This window comes from Panthera leo, chromosome D1 (genome assembly GCF_018350215.1).
Source record: "Panthera leo isolate Ple1 chromosome D1, P.leo_Ple1_pat1.1, whole genome shotgun sequence".
Taxonomy (NCBI): domain Eukaryota; kingdom Metazoa; phylum Chordata; class Mammalia; order Carnivora; family Felidae; genus Panthera; species Panthera leo.
The window spans coordinates 6,234,770-6,254,625 of NC_056688.1; the positions used below are offsets into that span (position 1 = coordinate 6,234,770).

The 19,856-nt window shown below is 40.6% G+C and overlaps 1 protein-coding gene across 2 annotated transcripts in view; it reads right to left on the minus strand.

Annotated features, from left to right (window-relative positions):
* CWF19L2 (CWF19 like cell cycle control factor 2) overlaps positions 1-19,856 on the minus strand; it is a 155,429-nt gene that overhangs the window by 127,715 nt on the left and 7,858 nt on the right. For both annotated transcript variants that reach the window (XM_042904088.1, XM_042904089.1), the window contains exons 4-6: positions 9,734-9,844; positions 8,888-9,007; positions 1,992-2,085 (exon numbers count right to left, since the gene is read on the minus strand). In XM_042904088.1, coding sequence (XP_042760022.1) covers positions 1,992-2,085; positions 8,888-9,007; positions 9,734-9,844 — 325 coding nt within the window. The remainder of the gene's footprint in view (positions 1-1,991; positions 2,086-8,887; positions 9,008-9,733; positions 9,845-19,856) is intronic.

A 19,856-nucleotide genomic window follows, 5' to 3' on the forward strand; every position in this document is an offset into this window, starting at 1 on the left:
GGACTCAGAGAAGTCAAGAAACATTCCCCAAATCACAAAGCAGTAAGTGGAAATGCCAAAATTCCAATCTCAAGTAGCCTAACGCCAAAATCTGAGTCCTTAACTCTAACACTATGTGACCAACAAACACAACTCCCTAATATTAAAGTTACAACACTTTTCGGTGCCTAACCATTTCAGCCTTACCACTGGTCTAAACAGAATGACTACACTATCTGCATATGTGGTAAAACCCACAGATCATTTAAAACTTAATTTTAACTCAAGGGTGCCTTGGTGTCTCAGGAGGTTAAGCATCTCACTTCCGCTCGGGTCATGATCTCATTGCTTTCGAGTTCCAGCCCCGCAATGGGCTCTGTGCTGACAACTCTGAGCCTGGAACCTGCTTCGGATTCTGTGTCTCCCTCTCTCTCTGCTCCTCCCCTGCTTGCGCGCTTTCTCTCTCTCTCTCAAAAATACATACACATTAAAAAAAGTTTTTAATTTAATTTCAACTCTGGGATCTGAACGTCTGACAGAGAGAAGCTTTCTGTCATTTTTCTTCCTTCTAAATAATACAGGAAAGGGGAGCAGTGAAAGCATATATGAAGAGGAAAGAAAAAGGCTTTCCAAAAGCTTCATATTAGGTCGTTTTTCTCCTAGCGTCTTTGATTATGCTGTTTCAACTGAAAGATACCACGTAAGGTAGAACTTTGAGTCTCCCACACTCAAGAAGTTAAGAACCTATTGACTGCAAAAAACCCAAAGATTAAGTCTGTCAATTCTAAGTTTTCCCCAGAGATGAATTTATTGACTGCCCTCTGACAAGAGTGCTGGTAAAAGCCTGGATCGTAAAATTAGCCCAACACAGTAATGGTTCAGGAAGCTAACTTACTGCCCTACGCTTTCGCTTTTAAGTGTCTAAAAAAAAAAAAAAGTATCTCAAAGAGATTCCTGTGTGACTACACTTCCTATGATATAACCCAGCAGAGACATTTCTACCAGTGCTGAAAGGCAATAAAGAAAATGCTACAATTACTAATAACTTCAGCAAAACTGCTAAAGAAAAAAATACAAATGAAACTGGAAGGGGGCTCTAGGGACATCTCTACATAAAGTATAAGAAGAATTTTTATGAATGGCCACAATAAAAATAAAAGATATAACAAAAAGCAGGAACGTATTCTGGTAAACCACTAAGATGAAAAGATAACACCCTAACTTACAATGCCACTATCTGTACACTGGGTTAATTGTATTTGAATGAACTTTTCATGGAGGTGTCAATGAACACTTAATTGGCATAAAAATACTTTTAAAATTATGGTATCAAGTGTGATTATGTGACACTTAAATATTTTGTCTCCATCTGTTGGAAAATAACAACACTATCCAAGGTAAATAACAAGTTTTATGAATGCTGGCAAAGTAGGAATTTCTAAAGAACATATGAAATCACATCTTTAATATTTATACGTTATTTTCATAAAAGTTCAGACATACCGCTTTTTTATATTTTGTTACGGGATGTAACAACCCAAAGCATTATTATATCCTCACAAAATCATACTTTGTATTAATCCATTCAAAACAGACACTGAAATATGAAAACATTATCAAGTATAAAAATATAGATTTAATCAATTTCCTCCCCAACATATATAATTAACATAATCAATCTTTCCAGGTACTAAATTTAAACAAGGCCTCAAAAGACCGCACACATTTTATTTACTTTGTCCTATGTAATCTGAACCTTCAATAATAATCCATAGAGGCTCATAATATGAAACCACCGGATTCCACATCAGATGATCAGTAAACTTACAGTTGTTTTTCAAATACAGAAATAAGCACAGATAATTACAGACTTAAAACCACCTCACTACACAGAAACACGCGATATTTAAATAATCACATCTTCCCAATCTACCAACAAACTCTGGTCATTCCCATAGGAATACCAAGTTACAAGAAACGCCTGTGTGGCTACAACCAAAATGTAGAGATACCTTTAGTAACTGATGACACGTTACAGTCTTCTGGGGGAAGACCTGTACCACCATCTTTCCAGTATGGATTCAGTTCTCTTTCCAGCAGTCTGGACTAGAACAAAACGTTTTCAGAGGTCATAATTTTTTTAAAAAGCCGCCATAAAATACATTAATCAATAATATATGAGACTCAGTTAACAATTGTAAACCTGGACAAATAATTAAAACACTCCTAAGACACACTCTTCTGCAACTTGCAAAAATAATGCCTAAATTAACATTCGTCCAATGCTTCCAATGAACGCCTACTATGAATCAAAACCGTGGTAGATGCAGAAGATATAATAATCTGCCTAACTCGTCCCTTGCTAGATTAGGCGATAGTGAGGAATGGAGACAATTAACAAGTAACTGACAAGTGTTTTGAGGATGAGGTGCATAGTGCTATAGCCACACATTACTTAAACCCGTCTCACACTGACAAATCAAAGACTTCCTAGAGGAAGTAGTACATGCAGTCTGAGACCTAAAGAGGAGCAGGGATTAGCCAAATCCTCTTTTGTGGGGGAAGAAGGCATAGAGATACTCCAGCGAGGAGTAGCAGCATATTTATAAAACCCTAGAGGAAACAGAAAACGTAACACTTCCAAGGAACTTAAAAGAATTGAGACTGTCTAAAACCTAGAAGCATAAGTGAGTAGTGATAAGACATTAGGTTGTAGAATAATCAGGGACAAGGGCCACATGAACCAGTTGAAACTGCTACTGGGCTCTCATAGCAGGGCGGTGGTGAATCATGGAAGTGATTGGCTTTGAATTACACAAAGAGCAAACTGGGTTCAGAGTAGAGGAAAGAGTACAGGAAAGCACGATCAGAGGCAGGAATCCAGTCAGACAACTGTGGTAATAATCAGCAAAGAGACGACAGTAGCCCTGTCGCAAACCAAGTGCCTTCCGCGTCCCAAGCACAGTGGCCAGCCCTGGGGTTGCAATGAAGAAGCCAGAGTCCTTTCCATCAAAGAAAGGACTGTCTAGAGAAAGGAGAGAGACAATTAAGCAATTCCAATACAGGAAGTGCTATGAAGGTAAAGGGTGCTATAGAACCACATACAAGGGGTACCTGACTTGACCTGAGGAGGCCAGAAAATGTTTCCCAGGACTAACAACAATTATTAGAATTAATAATAGCAACTAGATGGAGAAGAATGAAGAGAGTTCAATGTCAGTTTCTAGTAAATGAGCCAACCATATTATTGAAAACAAAAAATGGTGAATAAAACTTTTTTAAAGCTTTTAAAATACATTCATGAGTTGATAAAAAAAGTAGAGAATCTTCAAAGTACAAAATTTAAGTTCAAGGTTAACGTGGAAGGCTAGGCAAAAACATAAGAATTTGACTTCTTAGAGTAGTTTGTACCAAAAAAATAATAAAAATTAAAAAAAGATTCTGGGGGCGCCTGGGTGGCTCCGTTGGTTGGGCGTCTGACTTCAGCTCAGGTCATGGTCTCACGGTTGGTGGGTTCGAGCCCAGCAACGGGCTCTGTGCTGACAGCTCAGAGCCTGGAGCCTGCTTCTGATTCTGTGTCTCCCTCTCACTCGGCCCCTACCCCAACTCATGCTCTGTTTCTCTCTGTCTCAAAAATAAATGAACATAAAAAAAAAAAAAAAAAAAAAAAAAGATTCTGTCACCTCCCTTGTTAGACTACTACAAAATCTCAAAGCATCTAAAATCAAGGTGTTTCTTCCAGTGGTCTTGTGCAGACACTCAAAGATCCACATCAAAGTCTCAAAAGAATACAAAAGCCTGACAGCATGAAGCCTGCTTAGGATATTTTGTCTCCTGCTCTCTCTGCCCCTCCCCCGCTTGCTCTCTATCTCTCTCTCAAAATAAATAAAAATAAACTTAAAAAAAAAAAAAAAAAAAAAACAAGGGAGGCACCTGGGTGGCTCAGTAGGTCAAGCATCCAACTTCGGCTCAGGTCATGATCTCAACAGTTTGTGGGTTTGAGCCCCACATCGAGCTCTGTGCTGACAGCTCAGAGCCTACTTGGGATTCTCTCTCTTATTCTCTCTGTCCCTCCTCCAGTCACACTCTCTCTTTCTCTCTCAAAACAAATAAATATTAAAAAGAAAAAACAATGAAATGCCATCTCTCACTATTAATTAGCATGACGAAAATTTACAAGTCTGACAATACAGATGCTCAGGACGGTAAAGAAACGCACACTGTCAGGGCAGCGTAAGCGACTATCTACACAAGACAGGTGAGTACCTTATAACCTGGCAACAACTCTTCTAGGTGTGCACCAAGGAGAAGTCCACACAAGGACCTTCGTCTAGGACTGTGTGTAACACTGAAAAACAGCAACCAATGCCAATGTCCACAGATAACCACAAGAAACGGACAGCTACAGAATGGCACAGTTAGATGACGAAAGACTGCACGGTGATTAGAAGGAATGAACCAAAATATGAATCAATCGCTAAAACACACTCAGGCCTTCAAGTCAAAATGGCCTATAAAGGTTCTATTCACTCATCACAACCTCCCTGCTCAGGACAAACAGAAAAGAAACATAAAATATAAAACATACTTCAGTTCAAGACAAGATAAACACCTCCATGGACCAGAAAGGTAATGCAAAGTGGAAACCCAGGCCTTACTGGGCTCTATGTGCAGGCAGAAAGCAACAGCGCTTCCTCAGTTTGTGTAAGATAATAAACACTACGAGTGCTGCAGTGAGATGGGGACGGAGCCAGCTTCAGCACACAAAGCTCAGGACTGGGGTGGGACACCTCCTGCTGGCAAAAGAAGGCTGAAAAGTGGGTATCTGTCTGTACAATGCTCTACAGACGAGGTCTACAAATAGATGCCACAGGTCTACAGCGTATAGCACAGTGCAGGCAGAGGCGGCCCAGAGGACAAAGACACAGCCTTGAGCATTTGTTTTCACTTTTTTGTGACCTTCACCCAAAGAGAGATTGTATGTGTGTGTTTATACACAGTCTGTGTGTGTGTGTGTGTGTGTGTGTCCAAAACAAAGGTTGTAGGAAACAAAATGTATATTTATTACATGTAAAACTGCTGACATTTTATATTTTAAGTGCTGACTGCAATACGTCAATTACATGACCCACTTTTGAAGAACACCAGGCTGGAACACCAAAGAAATGACATCCTCAAAAACAAGAAAAGACATAAAATCAACATGCTGCACACTGAAGCTTCCGTTCAGGACCATCATTTTAGACTCCTTCCCACTGTCTTCATGTTATCCACACTCTCATTACTAGAGTCAACATCTGATTCTAACACAAGGGCCTTTTTTTTCCTCAAAATAAACCAAATGTTTATCACATGTTAAGAATATAATCATGTGCAGAGAACAGCACACTCAGACGGATGTGCAGATGTTTGAAAACTGGCTGTTGTCACTCAATAGTCTAGATGATCTACTTGTGCTCCCAACAGTCTGAATTGTTACCTAAACAAAAATCAGAAACTACTACAGGTTTTAAACGTCCGAACTAAATCCAAGGATTTACAGAGCAGAAAGGTAAGTTCACAGGGAAAGGAATAATAAATCTTCTATACTTTCAAATATATCAAAAAAAAAAAAAAAAGGCACTACACACGGAGTTCTCTTCTAGCTGCTAAGGAAGATATAAACAACACAGTTTCTCAAGAAGTATATAATCTCATAAGGGAAATCAGAAAAAACTACTAAATCACAGTACTTTACAGAAATCTACAAGTACTATAAAGTAAAGGAACAAAGTGCTATGGAAACATAAAGACAGAAGAGATTTATTTCAGTTAAGGGAAACAGGAAAAATTTCATAGTACATATCAAGTTAGGCCTTGAAGGATAAACAAGATGCAAACTTATAGACTTTCTAATTCACTTAGAAAGAACCAGATGAGGGATGCCTGTGTAGCTTGGTTGGTTATGCATCTGACTCTTGATCTTGCCTCAGGTATGATCTCATAGTTCATGAGATCGACTCCCACATCAGGCTCTGAGCTGACAGTGCAGAGCCTGCTTGGGATTCTCTCTCCCTCTCTCTCTCTCAAAAATAAACAAACTTAGAAAGAAAGAAACAAAGAAACAAAGGAAGGAAAGAAGGAAGGGAGGGAGGGAAGGAGGGAGGGAAGGAGGGAGGGAAGGAGGGAGGGACGGAGGGAGGGAGGGAGGGAGGGAGGAAGAAGGAAAGAAAGAACCAAATGAATAAAAATACAGAGATAGGAATTTGCAAAGAAATATGAGGGACAGTGGTTAAACTAGCCTAGTTGAGGTACAAATTACCTAAGAGAAAGAGTCCAATCCAATGTGTCTGAACTCTATTTACAGCAGCTTTTGAGGGACAGGGTCTTTACGGGAGAAGAATAAATACAGCACCTTATTTTTTCAGCCCAGCCTCTGAACAAGTTAAGAAATGCAATAAAAACATAAGGAGATAAATGACAAAAATTACCTTTATTGCTGGTGAAGGCTAAATCGGAAGAGAATTTTTCTTTCAGTAAAAACCAAACGGGCCTGTTAACTGAACCCCACAATGAGGCACTTTCCCAGGTACGATCAGCACCGAACCAACCCCACCGCAACCGATTCCCCACATGGTCCCTGCAGGCAGCCTGTTCCATAAGCAGGCAAGGCTGGGCTAAGCCAAGTATGCCAGGTATATTCTTTCCAAATTCTCCGGAAGAATATTTACTGCAGAGCCTCAAGGACAGAATGAGGAAACAGGGTGACGTGAGATAACCACTAGTGGAGATTCTTCCACCCAAAAAGAAACATGAGAAATGGTGAAGACATTCCCCTCAACTCGCATCACTGAAGGCTTCTACACAGAGTAACGCCGTGACCAGAGCTGTCCTGTCAAACACTTGACCTGACATCATTGTAGGATGCGGAGTGAAAAATGAAGAGGGCACTGAAACTGCCCACGCAAGAGTAAATCAGGGCCGGAACCATAATAACATCTAACCGCGAATGGCTCTTAGTCCCAGAGGCTGTCCTCAGTTCGTCACACGCATTAACTCAGCTCCAGGAGAGAGGAGGTAAATGAGGAACGAGAGGCCAAGTCAGACATACATAAGTGGCATACCTATGTATGTAGACAGACATAAGTGACAACTCAACTCAAGCAGGAGCAGCAGGAATGAAAAACACGGTACAGAGACACAGGACAAGATGTGGGCACAGCAACAGATGCAGACTTAATTGAATCAGAGAAGTTTATAGAAGAATTTGTAAGAAAAGATTATGTTAGTGAGAAATCCTGAAGACAAACCTGAAAAGGGGGGGAGATAAGCAAGAAAAAACTATTACCATTTCATAGGAAAATGAAGATAGCTTTATGGGACAGAATTTCTAAGAATAACTGATCACTATTTCACTCTGTAAAGACAGTCAAGGGTTTACTATGTTCTGTTGTCTGATATGGAGAATAGGCCAGAATAGGATATGAACAAAACAGAAGACCACAAGCCAGGGTTGCCCCAACATGCCAAAATGTTCGTGCCCGCAAACAGCGGAGCACGATTTCAGAAGCAAGCCTGTAATGACAATGGGTACTGTCGGCTTCCAGACTTTGCAGGCTCCACTGTCCACGGGTTACCTCCCTACTGCTACGTGCACTTCCCCTTTCCTCTTTTGATACCATGACTCCAACTCCTTCAGGTCTCAAAGACAAAGATATTTTACAGAGCTCAGCCAAGATGCTCCAAAACTCCCTGGACTTCAGTGTTCCGTGTGGAGAGCTGCTTAGCTAATAAGCCATGACCACGTGCCACACCCACACTTTCAGAATTAAAATTAGACTGGACAGTGGGACGAGGGAGAAAACAACACCGATCACAGGACTCTCACCATCACTCTCACATTTTTTATTTGTCTCTCTATGATGTGTTCAAGGTAAATTCTTTTTTTTTTTAATTTTTTTTTTCAACGTTTTTTATTTATTTTTGGGACAGAGAGAGACAGAGCATGAACGGGGGAGGGGCAGAGAGAGAGGGAGACACAGAATCGAAAACAGGCTCCAGGCTCCGAGCCATCAGCCCAGAGCCTGACGCGGGGCTCGAACTCACGGACCGCGAGATCGTAACCTGGCTGAAGTCGGACGCTTAACCGACTGCGCCACCCAGGCGCCCCTTCAAGGTAAATTCTTAAGGATGAACTTCTTGTTCACTAATTCTCTCTTCAGCTGTATTCAATCTGTTGATAACTCATCTACTGAGTTTCTAATTCCAACAGTAGTGTTTTTCATTTCTACAAGTTCTTGTTGGCTCTTTCTCATATCTGCCTTCATAATAATCTTTTCCTTCTTACATTTTCCACATCTACTGGTACTGTATACCGCTATTAAATATCCCAACAGATAAAGCCTTCATGTGTCTGATTCTACTGCTCATTACCTCAGAAGCCTCTCATTCATGGACCAGCCTTGTATTTTCATGTATTTTGTGATTCCACATTATGAGCTTGTTTCTGGAAAACCCGTGGTGCCCACAGCGACACTGCGGTCCTCCAGAAAGCCCCAGGGTTCACCACTGCCAAGCACTTCAAGGCACTACCAACACAAGAGAGCTTTAAAAGAAATTCTCACCTTGAAGATTCTCAGACCACACAGGCAGCAGTGAAACCATTACAAATCCATGCCGTGAACCAAACTCAATACTCAGGCAACGATACATGCCTGGGATTTATAAATCTAGCATAGCATTCAGCTGACTTCCTACAGAAGATTCATTTCACTAGAACTTCTATCACACTTCATAGCTGTTCCCACTAATATTATTAACTACCACAGCAGAGAAAATAATACTTCACAAGGAAAACTGTATTTACCTAAATGTCTCACTGGTTAGTAAAGGTCAACTACAAGTTACAGCATTTGAAATATTCTCTTACCTGTTCTAGCGCTTGGGTTTTCTCTCGCTCTATTTTCCTGACAGTTTCCTTTGCAGCTTTGAGTGACGATGATGACACAGTTTTAACAGACATAAAATCAACAGTCATCCACTCATCTCTCTGTTTAAAAAAAAAAAAAAAAAAAGTCACTTCAATCTAAATTGATTAGAAGTGAAAATAAACACTTGGTAATAACAGCAGGGATTCTGGGGGCACTGAAACCTGGATCATATCCTACATTCGCCTAACTTAAAACAAGTTTTTTAGTCTCTGTATGCCTTAATCTCTCTCCTGTAAAGTGGAATAAATTCTTACCTTTTAGGACTGTTTCAAGGAGTAAACAAGATTTAAGGAGCGCAGTCCAGTGCCCGACACACAACAGGTATTCAAACACCGGCTCTTTCCACCCCTCTTCGCTGTGGCTCGATGCATTCGCACGTAGGCGGGTGAACTAGGGCCCCAAATTTGTGAACTACCCAACTCTAAATACTGCTGAGAGAAATGATGACATGGTGTGGCAAAGGGAAACTACTCAGTGGAGAAAGGTCACATACAGGTAACAGCACAGAGCTGCCAGGGCAGGAGGGCAAAGGGCCGCTTTTCTAGCAACAACTGGAAGCAGGAAACCCTCTGTGGGACTCAAACAGAGGGAAGTACTCACTTTCTCACAGAAGAAGAATGGAAGTCTAAAGACTAAGCAAACAGTACCACTGCCAGAATTATTTGTAAAAGTATACTGTTTTCACAGTCTCATTTTTCTCCCGAAGCAATTTGATCCATCTGTCATTTTAGCATCCATCTATTTTTAGAAGTCCATACTTCTTTCTTTAAAATCGGGTGACTTACCTGGACAACTTGGTTGCCTTCCCTTTCCGTATTTTCACCTTTCGCTTTCCAGGCCTTCTCCCTGCCAGGAGCCTGGGGCGGGACAGCCTCAACCCACTCGTCTTCAGAGCTCTAGGAACAGGCGGCATAGAAGAGAAGTTCTCAAACGTGCACACTTCCACGTAAAAATTCTGTGCTGTTGTTAAATGGTAAATTCTTCAGTCTCCTAGAGAAAATTCTTAGAGTATACTTCCCCTTGAAAAAGCTACACTGAAAATCTGAACAAAGAACCTGTAAACCCACTCTTTTGGGACAAGCCCATGAAACACCAAGACTGTTTTCCTGCCAGGGGAAAGCAAAAACAAAAGATCAGAAGTGACAGCAGAGAACTCACTTCAACACAGAGCTGTGGTTCCTACCAACATTAAGTGATATCGACATCTTTGTTTAACTACAAGGGAAACAACACCCAAGTAAATGACTCTGCCTCTAAGTTTCGAGTTTTTGGATTTCCCTGGGTTTAAAAATGCAGAGATCGCAGTGAACAGCCAGACTGGTAAGGCACTTTGTTAATGTGTTTAAATACCAGATTATTAAATCAGCTAGGAAGTATTTAGCCAACATCCCCTATGTGCTCAGCATTATGCCAAGTTCTGGATTTTGTTTTCCACAAATACATCAATCAACTCCTTCTATGTTAAGTACTGTAATAAGTACGTTCACATATGTTCTCAAGCTGACTCCTTAAAACAACCCTACATAAAATACTATTTGGTTTTACGAATAAGAAAAAGCTTCCCCAAATTAGGTAACTTGCCCAAGTTCCACGGTATCCAAGCAGGAGAACCAGAATAGAAACCTAGATGTGTCTGGCTCTAAAATCTCTTTGGAGCTGTACAATGGAAGTGTAGGAAAGACCCTAGAAATCACCTAGCACACAACACTTGCTAATGTCCCACAGAGAAACCTGGAGGCCAAGGGAAGCAAAGGTGGGTCTCCTGAATGAGAACAATATTTTTTCATTCCACAAAGTTCTTTTTTTTTTTAATGTTTATTTATTTTTGAGAGAGAGAGACAGAGCATGAGCAGGGGAGGGTCAGAGAGAGGGGGACACAGAATCTGAAGCAGGCTCCAGGCTCTGAGCTGTCAGCACAGAGCCCGATGCGGGGCTCAAACTCACAGACCGTGAGATCATGACCTGAGCCGAAGTCAGATGCTCAACTGACTGAGCTACCCAGGCGCCCCCTATCTACACAAAGTTCTTGATAATTACCTAACCAGAGAACAAACATATGTCTGGTAAAAGGTATAATCTACTCAGAGAAAACATATTTGTCTCTGGCATCTCAAGTGCCAACTGTTTCCCAATACAAAGCAGACTTCATTCATTCATTCATTCATTCAGACCTTGATTTGGACTTACAGAAACATTAGAGCTACTTACTGACATATATAGTTAAAACTTTTTAAGATAACCACTATGAACATATTTCTGGTCTAGTCATATTTACATTGTCAAACCAACTTAGAAAGGAGTGCACTTGTCGTCATGAGCACAGGGTGCTGTATGGAAGTGTTGAATCACTATATTGTACACCTGAAACTAACAGAACACTGTATGTTAACTAACTGAAGTTTAAATAAAAACTTTTTAAAAAGATCAATTTAGCAGCCTGGTTCCTACCACTTGCTGTTACCCACTGAAAGGAAGTTTATAATCTGAAAGCACATCCCTCGGGTGCCAATTTGCTAACATCAAGCTAAAAAAAAAAAAAAAAAATGTTTACATTAGCTTTCCACAGGATTCTGTTAAAGGCCTTCCTTTAAAAAAAAAAAAAAAAAAAAAATAGGGATGCCTGGGTGGCTCAGTCAGTTAAGTGTCTGACTTCAGCTCAGGTCATGATCTCGCAGTTTGTGAGTTCGAGCCCCGCGTCGGGCTCTGTGCTGACAGCTGGGAGCCTGGAGCCTGCTTTGGATTCTGTGTCTCCCTCTCACTCTGCCCCTCCCCCGTTCACACTCTGTCTCTCTCTTTCTCAAAAATAAATACATGTTAGGAAAAAAAATTTTTTTTAAATAAAAAAATATATATAATTTATTGTCAAATTGGTTTCCATACAACACCCAGTGCTCATCCCTACAGGTGCCTTCCTCAATGCCCATCACCCACTTTCCCCTCTCCCCCACCCCCAACAACCCTCAGTTTGTTCTCTGTATGTAAGAGTCTTATGATTTGCCTCCCTCCCTCTCTGTTTGCAACTATTTCTCCCCCTTCTCTTCCCCTGTGGTCTTCTGTTCAATTTCTCAAGATCCACATATGAGTGAAAACATATGGTATCTGTCTTTCTCTGCCTGACTTACTTCACTCAGCTTAATACCCTCCAGTTCCATCCACGTTGCTGCAAATGGCCAGATTTCATTCTTTCTCATTGCCAAGTAGTATTCCATTGTATATATAAACCACAACTTACTTATCCATTCATCAGTTGATGGACATTTAGGCCTTCCTTTTAAGATTTATATTTTTAAGTAATCTCTGCACTCAGTGTGGGGATCGAACTTACAACCCCGAGATCAAGAGTCACGCACTCCAGCGGCTAAGCCAGCCTGGCGCCCCTCAAAGGCCCTCCTCTAAAACCACAGATTTTCTGCATCCTACTAGCTGCTAACCAATCACCTGCGAGTCAGTGATCAGAGCCACCAGCTGCTTCACCACAGCTGCAACCGGTGGCCACTCCATATCATGACCTACAACTTCAGTTGAGCTAGCCTCTCATTCACAACCAGTATTCCTCTTACTGGCCCCTGGTCAGTTCTCCCTTTCATTCCCCTGGCTCACTCCCCTTTGAAGATGTATCACTCTTACATTTACTTGTGTAACTATCTGATTGATGTCTCACTCTCCCACTGGGCAGTAAGTTCTAGGAAGACAAAAACCGCTTCTGCTCTCACCTAGCTCGTATCCCCAAGGACATAGTTTAACACCTTAGCAGAGAGGTGATGCTTATTATATTCTTCAACATCTTCCTCAAGTTTTCTATCAAACCCCATTCACCACATACTCAGCTAGTGGATCTCTCCTCCTCCTTGACCAAGCAAAATGATGCCACCTTAACTTCCTACCCAACCCCCAACAAAATTATGTACACTTGTGCGTCTCCTTTCCTCCTGTTAATTCTTCCTATTCAAGGCAGGTGCTCCTCCAAAGATCTCGGTCCCAACCATTCCTGTTCCTCCAGGACAATGCACCATCAATTATCTCCTTCTCTTGTAGCCTGGTCTACAAGAAGCACTCTATTGGCCTAGAAATACGCTCAAGCATTTTCCATCCTGTGTGTGTGTGTGTGTGTGTGTGTGTGTGTGTGCGTGCGTGCGTGCATGTGTGTGGGTATGTGTGTGTAAATGAGTGAAGAAGAGGAACCTCTGTTGGCCTTATGTCTCCCCCTGGCAGCAATTTATCTTCCAACTTTTACTCTAAGCCAAAATTTTCAAAGAGTAGTCTGTAGCCACTGCCTTCACATCCCCACAAAACTCTACGATATGGGTAAGGTTCTCACTAATCTGCTGAAATTTCTTCAAAGGTCACCACCGGCTGCCACTTTGTCCAATGCAGCAGAACGTTTCTGAATACAACTCTCGATAACTCAACTTCCTTGATTTCCAGGACCTTTCCCAGTTCTGCTTCCATTCTTGCTTTCTTCTCCATTTCCCTTATGCATTTTTCCTCCTTTGCTCAGCCCCTAAATATCAATGCTGTGTGGGGTTCCCTTCTTGGCACACTAATTTTTTAATCTCTAAACATTCCCCTTTGGCCATTAAATCCACTCTCATGCCTTGAACTACCATCAATTGTGCTGATATCTTTCAAATTGGTCTACCCAAAGTGTCGGTGATTTAACCAACTACCTACCATATTTGGATACCACGCTGAACTCAATAAACACAAAACATACACCCATCGTCTTCTTCCACAAAACCTGTTCCTCCTCCTGAATTGCTGAACTGAATCACCTGGTACCACCAACCACCCACTTAACCAAGTCAACAATCTTAGGATCAACTTTGCCCCTCCCATCAAAACCTACTATTTTCATTTCCAAAATATTTTCTCAAATACATCATCCAGTGAACACCACATGCCTACCATGGGACCCCACTTCCACCCCTGGCCATAACTGATTGGTTCAAAGGTAGGATTCTGACCCAATTGATATCAATCTGAGTTACTCTCCAGGAATTTGAAATCAAAACGAAATGGGGCTGCTCTAAACTAAAGAGAACTGCAAATGCATTGGCAGAAGCCATTTTTGCCATGAGGATAGAATTCAGCAAAAAACTGATCTGTTACCAAGAAAAAAGTGAACTCGGAGGAAAACAAAAATGGAAGATGGCAAGACAACTCATAAAAGCATTACAACTCTAGTTCCAGCCATTCCTGAAGGCCAGCTTCATTCCCACACCTAGAGGTACTACGAGACTTTTGTACTCTAAAAACAAATTGCCCCCCTGGGGCGCCTGAGTGGCTCAGTTGGTTAAGCGTCCAACTTCGGCTCGGGTCATGATCTTGGGGTCTGTGAGTTCAAGCCCCTGCATCAGGCTCTGTGCTGGCAGCTCAGAGCCTGGAGCCTGCTTCAGATTCTGTGTGTCCCTCTCTCTCTGCCCCTGCCCCGCTCGCTCTCTCTCTCAAAAACAAATAAATATTTTTAAAAATTAAAAAAAAATAACATAAAGTGTCCCCCCCTTTTTCTGGATAAGCCAATTTGTTTTATCTCTATTGCCTGGAACCAAAAGCCCCGACTAATACACACCTCTCCTGTCCATCCTTGAAGCATCCTAGGTCAGATCTTATCTCACACCCAGACAACTGCAATAACCTGGATGCCGGTCCTTCCTTCTCCAATCTCCACCCTAGACACATCTGGAGAAACAGAAAGGGCACATATGACCCCTTCTATGGCTCCCTGTGACAAAGCTCCTCTTCTTTCTTACCAACAGAAGTCAATCTCATTGGGAGACCTACCGTGCCTCCCTTGCTGGAAAGCAAAGCCCTATGGTCAAGTGTCCAATGACACTGAAATGAAGGTATTATGTGGGACTTTCTGGAAGACAAATTATGAAAGAGAGGGTCCCCTTTCTTGTTACCTAGATGAAGAGGTAATGCTATAAAGATGAGGGACGGGCAAAACAGAAGAAGCCTTAGTCTCGGAAGACCACACGAGTCCCAGACTGCCTACCTGATTCTTTCATGAGAGAGAAAAGTTAACTATCTTGTTTAACCTATGGCTACTCTGAGATTTTCTGGTAAATGCAAATGAACCTAATTAGAGGACACACTTCCTACTGAATAGCGCCAGAGCTCTTGGTTTACAGGCCCTATCAACTCTTCCATTTTCATCACCATCCACTCCCCCCTTGTTTTGTAACCTAGTGCTATCATATTGTTTGTAGTTCTATTTACTTACATATACACATACACACATACACCATGTTATCTCACTTCCAGGCCTTTGCTCTCACAATTCCTTGTGCATGAAATGCCAATAACCTTCTGTGCCTGGCTAATTCTTAGTCATTATTCAGGTCTCAACTCAAATATTATCTCCCCAACAAGTCTGCAGATGAAATCCTCTTTCCCTTAATACATTGTTCTGTCTTGGCATCAGGAGACTGCATATTGAAATTATGTATCTATTTATCTAGCTACAAAATGAGTTCTCCAAAGGCCTGAAAAAAAAACTATTTTTACATTCCGTGTGTCTATACCAGTGTCTGACAGAGTTGGCATGCAATAAAGGTGTACCTAAAATTAACTAAATCCTCTTTTCCTACCCTTCCAATAGCCCTAATCAGAAACATTAATCGGCAGGCAGCATTCAAGCATTAAATACCAGGCACTGAAGGAAAGAAGCATCAATGATACACTTAGTATTCTTGTTATTTGTTTACAGAACGGTGATACCTGCACCATTGTGTACAAAGCGCCTGCCTTCATTCCCTGTCTGTTAACTTTGTTTCTCACTTTCACCATTGCACAGTCAGCTCACTACTTCAGCATGGCTGCTATTTCCCTCTCCCCAATATGCTATGACCTCAGTCCTTCTGCGGATTTCAGTTTTTCAATCCTCCATTTTACCTTGAAGAACTCCTACACCGTCAAGCTTAATGTGCTTGACCTAACAGAGCTCCCAGAACTCTTGTTCTCATATACAGCCTTTATAATAACCATACCCCTGATCCTATCAGCCAAAATCTCTAAGATGGAACCCAGACAGCAAAGTGCTACCAGTAAAAATCAAAGGAACTTAAGGACTTCTGCCTCTGGCCGTGACAAAATAAATGGCATCAAAATAGAAATACACAGAAATAGAAATAATAATGGAAAATGTTTGAAGCTCTATTCGGAACACTGAATCTCAGTAATACCAGGCCGTGATCCCTGAAAACGGAAACAAACGAGGTGAATGTTATCATTACTATCTCCACAGCTTTTTGCCTCAAAGCACTTTCCAGACCAAGGCAGAAGAAAGGGTTGACTCGAGCTGAATATTACAATCTTACTCAGCTAAGGAAACAGAATTTGTGTTAGATGATTTTGCCTAACTATTGGCTAATGTTAAGCGCTGTGAGCACATTTAAGGTGTGCTAGACTTAACCATAACAATCAGTAGGTTAGGTGTATAGAGTGCATTTTTGACTTACGATATTTTTAATTTACAGTGGGTTTGTTGGGACATAACCCAACTGTAAGTCAAGAAAGATCTATAATTACATTAAACGTAAATGATCTAAACCACTGTTATCCAATAGAATTTTGCTATACTACACTGCCCAATACAGTGGGCATAACCTAGCCATAAGTGATAACTAAATACTTAAAATATTTGGCAGAACACCTGGGTGGCTCAGTTGGTTAAGCGTCGGACTTCGGCTCAGGTCATGATCTCACAGTTCATGAGTTCAAGCCCCACCTCAGGCTCTGTGCTGATAGTTCAGAGCCTGGAGCCTGCTTCGGATTCTGTGTCTCCCTCTCTCCCTGTCCCTCCCCTGCTCGCATTCTCTCTCTCTTTCTCAGAAATAAATAAACATTAAAAAAAATTTACAAAAAATATTTGGCAAATGAGAATGAAGAAATGAATTTTCAATCTAATATTACTTTAATAAATTTTAATTAAAATTTTAAAAACCACATATGGCTACTATATTAGATAGTGCAGAAAAGCCTCTAATTAAAAAGGAAGAAATTGATAGGTTAGATAAAAAAGCAAGACCCAAATATACACTGTCTACAAGAATACTTTCAATAAAAACAAAAGAAATTAAAAATAAAGGAATAAAAAATGAAAAAACAAATAACAAAACTGAAGTTTATTAACATGAAACAAAGTTACCTACAACAAAAGTATTACTAGAGATAAAAAGAAACATTTCACAAAAATATAATGGCCAGTTCATCTAAAAGATATAACAATCCTAAATGTGTACATACTTAGTAAACTTCAAAATACATAAGACAAAAACTGACAAAACTGAAGGAGAAATAGACAAAAATCTACTACAGTTAGAGATTTTAATACTGCTCTCTCAATAACTGACAGAAGAGAAAAATCAAAAATCAATAAAAATATAAAATACTTAACACTATTAATCAACTTTCCCAAACTGGCATTTATAGAATACTACACCTACCAACAGCTGAATTCACACTTGTTTCAAATACACATGGAATTTTCATCAAGATAGATCAGAGGCTAGGCCCAAAAATAAGTCACAGTAATTTTTTTTTTCCAAAGTCCAAGATTCAAAGGATATTTATTGTTAACCTACACATGAGGGTTTTTTTCTCTTTCTTTTTTGAGTACAGTTGACCTACCAAGTTTAGTCTCAGGTGTCCAACTTAGTGATTTGACAAGTTTATACATTATGCTGTGCTCACCACAATGTAGCTATCATCTGCCCCGTTACATTGCTTTTACATCACTGCCTATATTCCTTATGCTCTGCTTTTGATTCCCGTGACTTACTCATTCCTTAACTGGAGGCCTGTACCTCCCTCTTCTAGTCACCCATTTTACCCAACCCCCCTACACCCCTCCCCTCTGGCAACTATCAGTTTGGTCTCCATATTTACAGTTCTTATTCTTTTTGTGCATTCATTCATCTTTTTCAGGTTCCATTTATGATAGAACCATATGGTATTTGTCTCTCTCAGTCGGACTTATTTCACTTACTGTAATACCCTCCAGGTCCTTCCATGTTGTCTCAAATGGCACAATCTCATCCTTTTTTAAGGCTGTGTAATATTCCTCTGTGTGTGTGTGTGTGTGTGTGTGTGTGTGTGTGTGTGTACCACATCTTCCTTATCCATTCATCCACTGATGGACACTTGGGCTGCTTCCAAGTCTTAGCTGTTGTTAATAATGCTGCAGTAAACATAGTGGTACATATATCTTTTCGAGTTAGTGTTTTCATTTTCCCTGGGTAAATACCCAATAGTGGAATCACTGGATAATCACTATGCAATGCCCTTGTCTCTGTTGTAGTCTTTGTTTTAATGTCTATTTTATCGGATATAAATATTTCTACCCCAGTCTACTTTTCCACTTCCATTTGCATGGTGAATCTTTAGGTCTGAGGTGAGTCTCTTGCAGATGGCTCTTGGTATTTTATCCACTCCACCACTCTGTCTTTTGATTGGAGCATTTAGGCCATTTACTTTTAAAGTAATTATTGACGGGGGCGCCTGGGTGGCTCAGTCGGTTGAGCGCCGACTTCGGCTCAGGTCACGATCTCGCGGTCCGTGAGTTCGAGCCCCGCATCGGGCCCCTGTGCTGGCAGCTCAGAGCCCGGAGCCTGTTTCGATTCTGTGTCTCCCTCTCTCTGACCCTCCCCCATTCATGCTCTGTCTCTCTCTGTCTCAAAAATAAATAAACGTTAAAAAAAAAAATTTAATAAATAAATAAATAAATAAATAAATAAATAAATAAATATTAAAAAAATAAAGTAATTATTGATGGATATGTACTTATGGCCATTTTTAAAATTTGTTTTCTATTGTTTTCATAGTTCTTTCCTTTCTTCTCTTGCTCTTTCTTTGTGATCAAATGATTATTTACAGTCTTTTGTTTGGCTTTCTTTCTCTTCACTTTTTGAGTCTATCATAGGTTTCAGGTTTGTGGTTAGCATGAGGTTCATACATAACATCCTAAGTAAACAGCTGTCTATATTAATTTGATGGTCATCTAAGTTCAAACATTTTCTTAAAAAAAAATATTTTTCTCCTTCTCTTCCCTTTTTACTCCCTTCCCCACATTTTATGTACGTGTTGTCCTATTTTACATCTTTTTATTCATATTAATCTTATGTCTAAGTATGGCGATTTCTTTTCCACTTAAAGAAGTCCCCTTGGGGCACCTGGGTGGCTCAGTCGGTTGGGCTGCTGACTCCAGCTCAGGTCATGATCTCACGGTTTGTGAGTTCAAGTCCCACATTGGGCTCTGTGCTGATAGCTCAGAGCCTGGAGCCTGCTTTGGATTCTGTGTCTCTGTCTCTCTGCCTCTTCCCCACTCATTCTCTCTCTCACTCTCTCTCTCTCAAAAATAAATAAACATTAAAAAAAAAAAAAGAAGTCCCCTTAACATTTCTGGTAAGGCTGGTTTAGTAGTGATAAACTCCTCTATCTTTTGTTTGTCTAGGAAACTCTTCATCTCTCCTTCAAATCTGAATGAAAACCTTGCCAGGGAGAATGTTGTTGGTTGTAGGCATTTTCCTTTCAGCACTTTGACTATGTCATGCCACTCCCTCCTGGCCTGCAAAGTTTCTGAGGAAAAATCAGCTGATAGATAGCCTTATAGGTTTTACCCTGGTAGGTAACTTTTTGTTTCTCTCTTGATGTTTTTAAGATTCTCTTTTTATCTTTAACCTTTGACACTTTAATTATTTGGTGCCATGGTGTAGACACCATCTTGTGTTCATCTTGTTTGGAACTCTCTGTGCTTTCACTGACCTTTCACTCAAACAACTCTCTCCGAGGTATAGTTATACAACTTATTATATATGTAAAAGTGTACACAATGTATGTTGCAACAAAAAGACTTATCTACTGAGCTGACCATTAAATGACGAGGGGATTATGGGTGCTGATTCCCCA